Source organism: Amblyraja radiata, chromosome 38 (assembly GCF_010909765.2).
Source record: "Amblyraja radiata isolate CabotCenter1 chromosome 38, sAmbRad1.1.pri, whole genome shotgun sequence".
Taxonomy (NCBI): domain Eukaryota; kingdom Metazoa; phylum Chordata; class Chondrichthyes; order Rajiformes; family Rajidae; genus Amblyraja; species Amblyraja radiata.
In genome coordinates, this window is record NC_045993.1 from 7,058,460 (window position 1) to 7,072,751 (window position 14,292).

The following is a 14,292-nucleotide window of genomic DNA, read 5'->3' on the forward strand; positions in this document are numbered from 1 at the left end:
GATGCCTCTAGGTACTGATAACGTTTGTTTACTTTGTGGCAGCTGGCTTTCAAACAATTTACTGGAAAGAAAATGTCAATGATTGATTAATTGTAAATTGTTCTCGTGTAAATACCTGTTAAATAAACGTTTTTGCTCCGTGAATGCAAAATGTGAATCCAAACCCATTTTCTACCTACATTCATTATATTCAGTTTTGTAAACAGGAATAAAATAACTTAAAGCTGATGGTTATGTCTGAACAAAACATTTTTGTATGATTCAGATAATGTAATTGTAAGCCACTGTCCCACTACTGACGGACTTTCTAATTAAAAAATAGTAAAGCAAAGTGCCCTCAGGAATCTAATAAATGTTTTATCATATAATGTGTCTGACTTTATGCAGTAGAAAACTGCTAATCATTCCCAAAGGTTGGAACAAATATTGGGGGAAACATGATCGCCTTTTTACAGGAGCTATGATTAATTAGAAAGAAAAAGGTGCTTTTATGTATTTTATGTAAAGTACAGAATTAAACAGCATTTGATTCGAACATTGTGATTAACTCATAAAGCTGTAATTTTATCCTATATAAAATCTTTCTAGCCTCACATCTATGCTGAGTTATCTGAGCTTAACCTAGCTCTTATTAAGGACAAACTGGAAATCAGATTTTGAGAGCAAAGGATTATCCATAATGGCAGTTTTTTTAATGCTCCCACGATTAAATTAAGACACCCCCTCCCCCCCCCCCATAGAGTTCACAAATCACTACTAAAGTATTTGAGATAAGGAATAAAAATTTACTTACAGAGATTATGTGAGAAACTAAGTGTGAAAGAAACAACAAATGTCAATTTTTGTCAAGGGTTCACATACGGCAAATTTAAATGCAGATGATTTACTAGGAATACTTATACAACACCGCCCTATAGCATGGGTGAACTTCATGGTCGTTTGTGTGACATATGATTACTTGGCAATGTAAAGGAGCCTATATCCAACAGGAGCCAGGCCCTCCTAAAGTGGGAACTGTGGTCAAATGAATATTTAGAAAATAGGATTATGTGGAATCCCAGTGGGAATACAAGGGAAACACAGATACTTTTTTTTATTTAGTGAGACTTGTTGCTGTTGACCATTCTGATGACACCAGCAACTGGAATGAAGAGTAGACAGAGATTAAAGCCAGTTTTCATTCAGCAGATTGTGCAAATATTCACACAATCTGAGAATCGCCAAGTGTTGAAGACATTTTCAAATACAAACTACTTGGTTCATCCGTAGAATAATATTTAGCCATCTCAATATCATTTGTGAAATGCAATCTAAATCTTATCCCTATTTTGTAGATGTTAAAAAGTTTATATATCTTTAATAATGCTATCATTACCATTGATATTTATTCACATGTAACTCAGACTGGTGTCAACAATGAGCGTTTATAATGTTTGAGAGGCAATTCCACATTTTCAGACATTTCAATTGGAATAATGCCTTAATACAATAAGAGGAATTAAGTGCACTGAAGAAGGGTTTCGACCCGAAAAGTCACCCATTCCTTTCCTCCAGAGATGCTGCCTGTCCCGCTGAGTTATTCCAGTATTTTGTGCCTATCTTTGGTTTAAATCAGCATTTGCAGTTCCTTCCTACACGCAGTCTTTTAAGTGTTCACTTGCGATGATCACAGTGGTGGGTTCTAAACCTATGTGCAGATGCAAATTACAAAGATTTAAAGTAGATTTTAATTTGACCATGTTGAATATGCATAGGACTTAATAAGTTGCATTAAAGTAGGCTAGACAAAACGATAATTCTGTTACGAACGGTATATTTTGGATCCCAGTTAGTGTAAGATTAAACCAGATCTAATGTAGTGACAGTCTTTACGACGTCTCAAGGTTTTAGTCCCCGATAGTCACTAATGTGCTGGTCATGGTTAGATAAGTATCGTTACATAGAATAAAGGGGAGGCCATTTAGGACTGAGGTGAGAAAAAACATTTTCACCCAGAGAGTTGTGAATTTGTGGAATTCCCTGCCACAGAGGGCAGTGGAGGCCAAATCACTGGATGGATTTAAGAGAGAGTTAGATAGAGCTCTAGGGGCTGGTGGAGTCAAGGGATATGGGGAGAAGGCAGGCACGGGTTATTGATTGGGGACAATCAGCCATGATCACAATGAATGGCGGTGCTGACTCGAAGGGCCGAATGGCCTCCTCCTGCACCTATTTTCTGTTTTCTGTGTACACATCCCACGAGCTCTCCACGAGACATTCCAAGCAGTCGAAAGATTAATATTCCAGAAACAGTCTCTTAATTAATAGTTTCTTTATTGTAGTACAAAGCAGTAAGATAATTCATAAAACTTCTTCTCGTAAAAGCACATCATCTGACAACAAATATATCAATTATGCTCTTACCTCCTGGTCATGGACGTGGTCGAAAACTGTGTCTCTTCCATGGCCTTCACCAAACTGAACTAACCATCTGGGGTCTAAGTCAGGATCCTCTAGCCAAAACCACGCCCCAGACTATGTATACATCCCACCCACAAAATGACATGGGCAGACAAAATGAAAGGTAACTTGATATGCTTGTAATATACTGAGTTAAGCTAAATGGCTACTACAACAATAATAGAGCCCCATATCTGGTGAAGGATGTGCTGGCGTTGGAGAGGATCCAGAGGAGGTTTACGAGAATGATCCCAGGGATGATTGAGTTAATATCTGATGAACGTTTGACGGCGCTGAGCCTGTGCCCGTGCCCACTAGAGTTTCGAAGGATGAGGGGCACCCTCATTGAAACTTACAGAATAGTGAAAGGCCTGTGGAAAGGATGTTTCCACTAGAGGGAGAATCTAGAACCAGAGGCCATAGCTTCAGAATAAAAGGACATACAGAAAGGAGATGAAGAATTTCTTTAGTCAGACGATGGTGAATCTGGAATTCATTACCACAGAAAGCTGTGGAGGCCATGTCATGAGTATTTTTAAGGCAAAAATTGACAGATTCTTAATTAGTAAGGGTGTCAACGGTTATGGGGAAAAGGCAGGAAAATGGAGTTGAGAAGGGAAGATAGATCAGCCATGACTGAATGGTGGAGTAGACTTGATGAGCCAATGGCCTGATTCTTCTCCTATAATTTATGAACTTATGAATACAGATCCATCAAGATAGAGTCTGAAGAAGGGTCTCGGCCCGAAACGTCACCTATTCCTTTTGCTCCAGAGATGCTACCTGAATCGTTGAGTTACTCCAGCTTTTTGTGTCTATCTTCTTCCCTCAAGATAGCTTCAGGTTGCAATGAGGAATGTTTAAAGGAGATTTGCAAGGCAGGTGCTTTACACAGAGTTGTAGGTGTCCGGAACGGGCTGCAGGGAAGTAGTGGAAGCAGATACAACAGCAAGCAAAATGGAGGAATATAGACCATGTGCAGGCAGATGGGATTAGTTTGGCATCATGGTCAACACATACCTATTCCTGTGCTCGAATGTTCAAGCCTCAGGTATGTATTCAACAATAGATGCTCTGCCTCCTTAAAACTGAGGTTGTAATTCACTACAGTTTTACAGCATCTACTTTGCTTCTTGATTACTAAATTCTAAATCTGAACGATAGTTAAATACATTTGTCACAGATAATTGTATTACAGATAGATTTTCATTGCATATAGAAACCTTACCCTATATCATAGCATCTGCACACAAGATTACAATTCATCTTGCAGCAGAATGAAATGTTGATTATATTAGACTCACCCAGTGAGGAATGAGCAGTAACAACACTTGTCGTGAATATCCCTCAAGGTCGAAGATGATGGTCTACGTTCTGTTGTTTTTATGGACTCTCAGTCCATAATTGCTTATTGCGTACTGGAGTATTGCGTACAGTTTTGGTCTCCTAATCTGAGGAAAGACATTCTTGCCATAGAGGGAGTACAGAGAAGGTTCACCAGACTGATTCCTGAGATGGCAGGACTTTCATATGAAGAAAGACTGGATAGACTCGGCTTGTACACGCTAGAATTTAGAAGATTGAGGGGGGATCTTATAGAAACTTACAAAATTCTTAAGGGGTTGGACAGGCTAGATGCAGGAAGATTGTTCCCGATGTTGGGGAAGTCCAGAACTAGGGGTCACAGTTTAAGGATAAGAGGGAAGTCTTTTAGGACCGAGATGAGAAAATCATTTTTTACACAGAGAGTGGTGAATCTGTGGAATTCTCTGCCACAGAAGGTAGTTGAGGCCAGTTCATTGGCTATATTTAAGAGGGAGTTAGATGTGGCCCTTGTGGCTAAAGGGATCAGGGGGTATGGAGAGAAGGCAGGGATGGGATACTGAGTTGGATGATCAGCCATGATCACATTGAAGGTGCAGGCTCGAAGGGCTCGAATGGCCTACTCCACCTATTTTCTATGTTTCTATGTTTCAGGTGACTTCCTGGCTTTGCAGCTCACAGAACGAAGACGCCTGTGCGTGTGTCTGTTTAACGTGTACTTGATGTTGCACTCCAAGAAGCACACGGTCCTTCACAAATCACTCAACTCATTCCAATGGCAAGAAAACCAAGTCCCCGTGACTGCGTGCGTTTTCCATGGGTGCTCCGATTTCCTCTCATATTCCAAAGGCGTACAGGAATTTGTAAGGTTCATTTGGCCTTGGTCAAAAATTGGAGATTGTCCCTTGTGTGCGGGATGGTGCTAGTGTATGGTCAGTGTGGACTCAATGGGCTGAAGGGCCTGTTTCATGCTGTATTTTGGCCTGTAGCCATCTGTGCCTTTGTAATTCAAGTGCACAGCTACAAATGTAGGAGGGTCAAGAAGAGCCAAAACGTCACCCATTCCTTCCCTCCAGAGATGATGCCTGTCCCGCTGAGTTACTCCAGCATTTTGCGTCAAGCTTCGGTGCATCTGCAGTTCCTTCTTGCACATTTCGTCCGGAAATGTAGTAAACATTTGAGAGTTTCTGCCTCCACCGCCTTCTTAGCTTCTGCATCAAGATTCCAACCTTACTCTGGGTTAAAAAAAATCTTCCTCAGATTCTAAACCATTTACTGCTTTCCCTGGACCTAGATCTGAAGACTGAAGAAGGGTTTTGGCCCGAAACGTTGCCTATTTCCTTCGCTCCATAGATGCTGCTGCACCCGCTGAGTTTCTCCAGCATTTTTGTGTACCTTCCAGATTTAGATGTCACTGCTATAAGAAAACATTTCGAACATCTAACGTATCCAATGCCCCTCATAATTTTGCACAACTATATCGGATCCCCTCTAAGCCCGACTTGCTCCAAGAAAAATATAGCCAGTCTATTCCATCACTCTTAATAACTGAAACACTCCATCCCATATGGTATATGGACACACTTATCTGTTCTGTATTTATGCCGACAATATTCTGTTGTGCTGCAGCAAGCACTTTCACACCCGTTAAAAACATCGAAAACGGCCCGTTTTTGAGCTGCAATTTATGGAGCCGGTCGGGGTGACTGTGAGGAACAGCTACCTAAATTTACAGTCCCAAAAAAAGATAGAAACTAAGGTAAATACAAGAGCGAGCTGAAGGTGTAAATACAGCGGAAGTGCTAGCGGACTTTTTTCTTGGAGATTTAAAGATCCAAAATATCGGGAATTATCGCGTTTGCTCGCTGCATTTCATCAAAAGTGGCATTATTGACTTTTTTATCTTTATTCATTTGTTATATGAAAAGTTTTAAAAGTTAGAAACCCGTCAGTAAAATTGCAAAATCGCCCATGGTTCTCGGGTGGGTTTTAACATGCAAAATGAACACGCTTCTGAAGCTACATTTACCTCTGAATTTCCCTGAGGGGATCAATAAAGTATTTATTATTATTATTAACATTTAAATAATCGTAAGCTCTCAATGCGTTTGGAAATCAATTTTACTGAGATGCAAGCTTACGATTATTTAAATGGTAAATGGAGCTTCAGAAGCGTGTTCATTTTGCATGTTAAAACCCACCCGAGAACCATGGGCGATTTTGCAATTTTACTGACGGGTTTCTAACTTTTAAAACTTTTCATATAACAAATGAATAAAGAAAAAAAGTCAATAATGCCACTTTTGATGAAATGCAGCGAGCAAACGCGATAATTCCCGATATTTTGGATCTTTAAATCTCCAAGAAAAAAGTCCGCTAGCACTTCCGCCTTTTTTGCCCCTTCAGCTCCCTCTTGTATTTACCTTAGTTTCTATCTTTTTTTTGGACTGTAAATTTAGGTTGCTGTGCCTCACGGTCACCCCGACTAGTACACTTAATTGCAGCTCAAAACCTGGCCGTTTTTGATGTTTTTAACGGGTGTGAAAGTGCGTGTTTTCCCATTCACTAACATGTACCGGAAGTGACGCTTGTCCCCTAGTTAACATTTTCGGTCACGTGGGTGCGGATCTACGCTCCAGTGACCTTTCGTGAAATCACCCTATTGAAGTCTTGAAGTATATATATATATTACTGAGTATCTATCTATCTACCCTACTGATATTTACACATATATATACAGTCAGTCTGAAGAAGGGTTTCGGCCCCGAAACGTTGCCTATCTCCTTCGCTCCATAGATGCTGCTGCACCCGCTGAGTTTCACCAGCATTTTTGTCTACCATATATATACAGTACGTGTTGACAGTGTACAATGTTTACAGATCTGGTGTGCGGCTGCAAGTACGAATTGCATTGTTGCGTTTCAAGACATATGACAAATAAATCAACTCTGGACTCTTTAATGTTTGTGGTTGACCCAGATAAATACCCCCGCTCTGATGCCCACTTTAGGTGTCATATCCTTGTCCCGTGTGTGTGTGTGTCCTCGCCCAGGCGGATCAGTCCGCCCTGGGTTGTACTTCCCAAGCTGGCGAGTCTGAGCGTTGGTATCCCCGCCTCTGGTTGCGACAGAACTCCTGCAAACGGCGAGCCTTTGTGCGCGAACAGACCGCCAGTCGACTCACCGCTGACCTCAGCCGCGGAGAGAAAGTTTGCCCAAGAATGAGGCGCTCTAGTCGAAGGTTTCCCGGTTACATCCAACCATTACTTTAATGCCCGAGCAGTCAGCCGAGTCCAGACTCACCGAGCCACGGATCTGGTGAGAGTGGGACGTTTGCTCACTTCCCCGGGGGGAGGTTCTGTTATCTGTGGAAGGACCTAACCCACTGGCGAGACATTGACGAGCAAGTTCCTCAATGTCCTTGAGAAGGTGGCGGCGAGGCCCCTTCTGCTGACAACACTTGTTGGGTAGAGGGTCTAGGATTTAGACCCTGGGTTATGGCAATAGCCATGAACTGGAGGCACAAGAGATGCTAAAATCTTGTGAGGAAAGCAAACAGTTGTAGGATCTAGGTGGATCAGGCAGCATCTATGGAGGGAAATGGACAACCACATTTTGGGTGTGGACCATTCTTCACACTGATGATTAGGAAGGGTGGCCACCCGAAACATCGCCTGTCCATTCCTCAACTTCTCGCTAATTGTAGGGTTAAGATAAGAGAAGTAAATCTGCAGAGCAGATAATTATCATGGAGAGACACAGAGTAAAGATTGGGGTCAATGGCCTTTTACCAGAACGTCCAGGAGCTTTGATAGAAACATAGAAAATAGGTGCAGGAGTAGGCCATTCGGCCCTTCGAGCCTGCACCGCCATTCAATATGATCATGGCTGATCATCCAACTCAGTATCCCATCCCTGCCTTCTCTCCATACCCCCTGATCCCTTTAGCCACAGGGGCCACATCTAACTCCCTCTTAAATATAGCCAATGAACTGGCCTCAACTACCTTCTGTGGCAGAGAATTCCACAGATTCACCACTCTCTGTGTGAAAAATGTTTTTCTCATCTCAGTCCTAAAAGACTTCCCTCTTATCCTTAAACTGTGACCCCTGGTTCTGGACTTCCCCAACATCGGGAATAATCTTCCTGCATCTAGCCTGTCCAACCCCTTAAGAATTTTGTAAGTTTCTATAAGATCCCCCCTCAATCTTCTAAATTCTAGCGAGTACAAGCCGAGTCTATCCAGTCTTTCTTCATATGAAAGTCCTGACATCCCAGGAATCAGTCTGGCGAACCTTCTCTGTACTCCCTCTATGGCAAGAATGTCTTTCCTCAGATTAGGAGACCAAAACTGTACGCAATACTCCAGGTGTGGTTTCACCAAGACCCTGTACAACTGCAGTAGAACCTCCCTGCTCCTATACTCAAATCCTTTTGCTATGATCAGATACTTGTGAACAAAGACGTGGTTTTAGAAAGCTCTAAACCTCTGAATAACATTGGTTAAGAATTATTCATTGCGTGTCCTATTTGTATTAATTGCCAACATCTTGTCAAGTTCTGAAAAGGCCACACTTGATATCAGATCCTACTTGTTTTACAAACTTCTTGAGGACATTGGAGCGGTGCCGGCCTCGTTTGCAGGAGAAATGCAGCAGCACCTGTACAACGGTGATTTCGCCCTCTTTAAGACTGCGCCTGTTTTTGAAAGCAATTTTATACAGGTGAGGTAAAAACAACATCTTCCAACTTAGTCGTCTTAGGTTTTTAGTTTAGCTCAGAGGTACAGCGCGGAACCAGGCCCTTCGGCCCACCGAGTCCGCACCGACCAGTGATGCCCGCACATTTAACACTATCCCACACACACTAGGGACAATGTTATATGTTTATAGCAAGTCAATTAACCTATAAACCTGTACGTCTTTGGAGTGTGGGAGGAAACCTAATGTCCCGGCGAAAACCACGCAGGTCACGGGGAGAATGTACAAACTCTGTACAGACAGCACCCGTAGCCAGGATCGAACCCGGGTCTCGGGCGCTGTAAGTGTTGTAATTCAGCAACTCTACCGCTGTGCCACCCTTGTCCTTAATCAAAACCTGGCGACTTGCCTCAGCGGCCTATTCCTATACACTTTGGACTTAATCCAGAATTTCCCTTGCATATGGCTTATATTTTAGTTCTTTTATGGTCATGTGTACTGAGGTACGGTGACAAGCTTTTTGTTGCGTGCTAACCAGTCATCGGAAAGACTGTACATGATTACAACGGAGCCATCCACAGTATACAGATACAGGACACAGGGAATAATGTTTAGCGCAAGATAAAGTCCAGTAAAGTCTGATTAAAGATAATCCGAGGTAATCCAATGATGTAGATATCAGGTCAGGACCGCTCTCTAGTTTTTGACAGGATGGTTCAGTTGCCTGTTAGTAGTTGGGAAGAAACAGTATATAGTAATACTTTGCTGAACTGTATACAATAAAGCTCCTCTTGGTTTCCTCCCACACTCCAAAGGTTAATTGGCTAAAAAGAGTTGTCCCTAGTGTATAGGATAGTGCTAGTGTAGATCGCTGGTCGGTGCAGAGTCGGAGGGATGTTTCATCGCTGTATCTCTAAATTGAACAAAAAGAAGGTATAATAAAAAAGCTTCTGTTGGAAAGACAATACATGATTACAATGAGCCATTCGCAGTGTACAGATACATGATAAGGGAATAACACTAGTACAAGGTAAAGCCAGTAAAGTCCGATCAAAGATAGTCCGAAGGTCACCAATGAGGTAGATGGTAGTTCATGAGTGCGCTCTAGTTTAGATTAGTTTAGAGATACAGCGCGGAAACGGTCCCTTCGGCCCACCGAGACCGCGCACATTAACACTATCCTACACACATCAGGAACAATTTTACATTTACACCAAGCCAATTAACCTACAAACCTGCACGTGTTTGGAGTGTGGGAGGAAACTGAAGATCTCGGAGGAAACCCACGCGGGTCTCGGGGAGAACGTGCAAACTCCGTAGAGACAGCACCCGCAGTCGGGATTCGAACCGGGTCTCTGGTGCTGTAAATGCCCCTGTCCCACTTAAGGAAACCTGAACGGAAACCTCTGGAGACTTTGCGCCCCACCCAAGGTCTTCGTGCGGTTCCCGGAGGTTGCAGGTGGTTCCCGGAGGTTGCAGGTGGTTGCCGGAGGTTGCAGGTAGTGGAAGCAGGTAGGGAGACTGACAAAAACCTCCGGGAACCGCACGGAAACCTTGGGTGGGGCGCAAAGTCTCCAGAGGTTTCCGTTCAGGTTTCCTAAGTGGGACAGGGGCATAAAAAGAAGCCAGTAACTCTACCCGCTGCGCCGCCCGTTGTCCTAGTTGTGGTCGGATGGGCCCGTTGCCTGGGAACAGCTGGGAAGAAACTGTCCCTGAATAAACCCCAAACTTGTGATTGTAGGTCAGTAAGAAGGGCCACGTGAGTGACATCCATCACCGAGTGACCATGGTGACGTTAGGAGTCTCCTCCACAGACCCCACGCTCTATACCCCTGATGTTCTGCTCATCGCCCAGCCCAGTGATCGACAGAGACAGCTCCAGCTGCAGATATTCAACAGGAACCCGGGGGAAATCTTGAGTCCAGAGTCGCAGCTCCCTGGGGACGCCTACACCCCTCTTCAACTGCTGAGGTGAGGCATTAGAGTCATAGAGTGATACAGTTTCGAAACAGGCCCAACTTGCCCACGCCGGCCAACATGTCCCAGCTACACGAGACCTCCCCACACTGGCCAACATGTCCCAGCTACACAAGACCTCCCCACGCCGGCCAACATGTCCCAGCTTCACAAGACTTGCCCACACCGGCCAACATGTCCCAGCTACACAAGACCTCCCCACGCCGGCCAACATGTCCCAGCTACACAAGACTTGCCCACACCGGCCAACATGTCCCAGCTACACGAGACCTCCCCACACTGGCCAACATGTCCCAGCTACACAAGACCTCCCCACGCCGGCCAACATGTCCCAGCTACACAAGACTTGCTCACGCCGGCCAACATGTCCCAGCTACACAAGACTTCCCCACACCGGCCAACATGTCCCAGCTACACAAGACTTGCCCACACCGGCCAACATGTCCCAGCTACACGAGACTTGCCCACACCGGCCAACATGTCCCAGCTACCCACTTTTGGCCCGTATCCCTCCACACCTGTCCTATCCATGTACCTGTCTAACTGTTTCTTAAAACGTTAGGATAGTCCCTGCCTCAACTACCCCCTCTGGCAGCTTGTTCCAGATGCCCACCACCCCTTGTGTGAAAAGATTACCCCTCAGATTCCTATTAATTTTTTCCCCTTCACCTTAATTCACATACTCTGGGCAAGAGACTGTGTGCATCTGCCCAATCTATTCCTCTCATAATTTTATACACCTCTATAAGATCACCCCTCACCCTCATGTGCTCCAAGGAATAGAGTCCCAGCCTACTCAACCTCTCCCTAAAGCTCAGAGCCTCTAATCCTGGCAACATCCTCATATATCTTCTCTGTACCCTTTCCAGCTTGACAATATCTTTCCGATAACATGGTGCCCAGAACTGAACGTAATACTCTAAATGCGGCCTCACCAACGTCTTATACAACTGCAACACGACCTCCCAACTTCTGTACTCAATACTCTTACTGATGAAAGTCAATGTGCCAAAAGCCTTTTTGACTATCCTATCTACCTGCGACTGCACCTTCATGGAACCATGCACCTGCTAGATCCTAGATCCCTCTGCTCTACAACACTACCCAGAGCCCTACCATTGCAGGTCCTGCCAAAATGTAACACCTCACATTTCCCTGTATTAAATTCCATTAACCATTCCTCAGCCCACCTGGCCAATCCATCAAGATCTTCAGTATCTGCGAAGATGGTCCACTCACTCAGTCATCCTCTCCATTGCCTATCCTATGCTGCTTTGGCATATCCATCACACTGGTCATGTCTTTTGCACACCCTTGAACTTGGGATAGGTATAGTTTTGGTATTTTCTTTTACAATAGACAATAGACAATAGGTACAGGACTAGGCCATTTGGCCCTTCGAGCCAGCACCGCCATTCAATGTGATCATGGCTGGTCATCCCCAATCAGTACCCCGTTCTAGCCCTCTCCCCATATCCCCTGACTCTGCTATTTTTAAGAGCCTTATCTAGCTCTCTCTTGAAAGCATCCAGAGAACCGGCCTCCAAACAGAAACAAAAGTCGGGGATTGTAGGTGAGTTCATGTAGATGATCGGGAACCTGGCCAGTCCACATCGGCACTGTCTGGGGAGCGCTGCTCTGCCGGGTAGACTGGTAAACGGATTGGATCGATTGGAAAACCTTTGTCCATTGGGAAGGACAAATCAGCCAGAGTTCCTGGGCCTCACCCAACCTGGTGGAACGGTGACGCAGTCAGTGGAGCTGCTCCAACACAGCGCCAGAGACCCGGCTTCCATCCTGACCTCGGGTGCTGTCCGTGTGGAGTTTGCCCGTTCTCCCTGTGAGCCCGAGGGTTTACTCCGGGTTTTCTCCCACAGATGTGTAGGTTTATAGGTTCGAAGGCACACAAAGTGCTGGAGTAACTGAGCTGTTCAGGCAACATCTCTGGGGAACATGGACAGGTGACGTTTCAGATTGGGACCCTTCTTCAGACCAGCATATGCAGATCCTTATTTCTACTGGTTTATACTGGAGGTTAATTGGCCTCTGTAAATTTACCCCTAAAGTGTAGGGAGTTAATGCGAAGTGGGACAACATAGACAATGGACAATAGGTGCAGGAGTAGGCCATTCGGCCCTTTGAGCCAGCACCGCCATTCAATGTGATCATGGCTGATCATCCCCAATCAGTACCCCGTTCCTGCCTTCTCCCCGTATCCCCTGACTCTGCTATTTTTAAGAGCCCTATCTAGCTCTCTCTTGAAAGCATCCAGAGAACCTGCCTCCACCGCCCTTTGAGGCAGAGAATTCCACAGACTCACCACCCTCTGTGAGAAAAAGTGTTTCCTCGTCTCCGTTCTAAATGGCTTACTCCTTATTCTTAAACTGTGGCCCCTGGTTCTGGCCTCCCCCAACATCGGGAACATGTTTCCTGCCTCTAGCGTGTCCAAGCCGTTAACAATCTTATATGTTTCAATGAGATACCCTCTCATCCTTCTAAACTCCAGAGTGTACAAGCCCAGCTGCTCCATTCTCTCAGCATATGACAGTCCTGCCATCCCGGGAATTAACCCTATAAACCTACGCTGCACTCCCTCAATAGCAAGAATGTCCTTCCTCAAATTAGGGGACCAAAGCTGCACACAATACTCCAGGTGTGGTCTCACTAGGGCTCTGTACAACTGCAGAAGGACCTCTTTGCTCCTATATTCGATTCCTCTTGTTATAAAGGCCAACATGCCATTCGCTTTCTTCACTGCCTGCTGTACCTGCATGCTTACTTTCTGGTAGCTTGCATAGAACTAGTGTGAACGGGTGATCGATGGTCAGTGTGGCCTGAAGGGCCTGTTTCCAAGAGTTTTGAAGTCTCGTGCTCATGTGTTTTCTCCTGTTGACTCCCCAGGCTGTTCCCCCTGAAGCTGACGAAGATCTCCGTCTACGACGAGAAGAACCATCGCCTGCGGCTGAGGCTGGCCACCCACCAGTCCTTCTACCTGCAGCTGGTGGGGGTGGACCCCCGGTACGAGGATGAGATGTTCCAGCACTGGGTGAAGCTGATGCAGCACATCTACCCCCACAGGGGGTCCGCGGCCAGCCCGCCCTGAGCGAACCCCCCCCCATCCCCACCCCCCTCTGCCCGGATACACCTCCCAACGCCTCTGCTTGTTGCTTCACCCAGGAGCATCACTTCCTCCCTCTCTGCTCCCACTCTCGCCAGGGTGGAGAGACAGATCCAAACTGGAAGTCAAAGATAATGAAACAAAAAAAAATAAAATATATAAATGATATATAACTCCAGGCGTGTGACCCTTTGGGAATTCTCGTTTACAAGGATGAGAGGGCATCTCATTGAAACATATAAGATTGTTAAGGGTTTGGACACGCTAGAGGCAGGAAACATGTTCCCGATGTTGGGGGAGTCCAGAACCAGGGGCCACACACAGTTTAAGAATAAGGGGTAAGCCATTTAGAACAGAGACGAGGAAACACTTTTTCTCACAGAGAGTTGTGAGTCTGTGGAATTCTCTGCCTCAGAGGGCGGTGGAGGCAGGTTCTCTGGATGCTTTCAAGGGAGAGCTAGATAGGGCTCTTAAATATAGCGGAGTCAGGGGATATGGGGAAAAGGCAGGAACGGGGTACTGATTGGGGATGATCAGCCATGATCACATTGAATGGCGGTGCTGGCTCGAAGGGCCGAATGGCCTACTCCTGCACCTATTGTCTATTGGGTCGTGGGTCGGGGGGAGGAGTTGTCGTTACTGTCAGGCATCGTTTAATTCACGGTTTACAAGTCCTCGCCTTGCCACGTTGAGAAGCTTGCCGTTGCCAATGAGCCTGGGAGCTGTGCTCTTGGCA

General features: G+C 45.4%; 1 protein-coding gene across 1 annotated transcript; it reads left to right on the forward strand.

Annotated features, from left to right (window-relative positions):
- Positions 1 to 6,916: 6,916 nt before the first annotated feature.
- Positions 6,917 to 13,693, forward strand: LOC116967055 (protein FAM71B-like). Its single transcript, XM_033013514.1, has 4 exons — positions 6,917 to 7,079; positions 8,320 to 8,485; positions 10,203 to 10,432; positions 13,340 to 13,693. Exons 1-4 carry the CDS (start codon positions 7,033 to 7,035, stop codon positions 13,539 to 13,541), a joined length of 645 nt encoding a protein of 214 aa, XP_032869405.1. The 5' UTR covers positions 6,917 to 7,032; the 3' UTR covers positions 13,542 to 13,693.
- Positions 13,694 to 14,292: the final 599 nt, after the last annotated feature.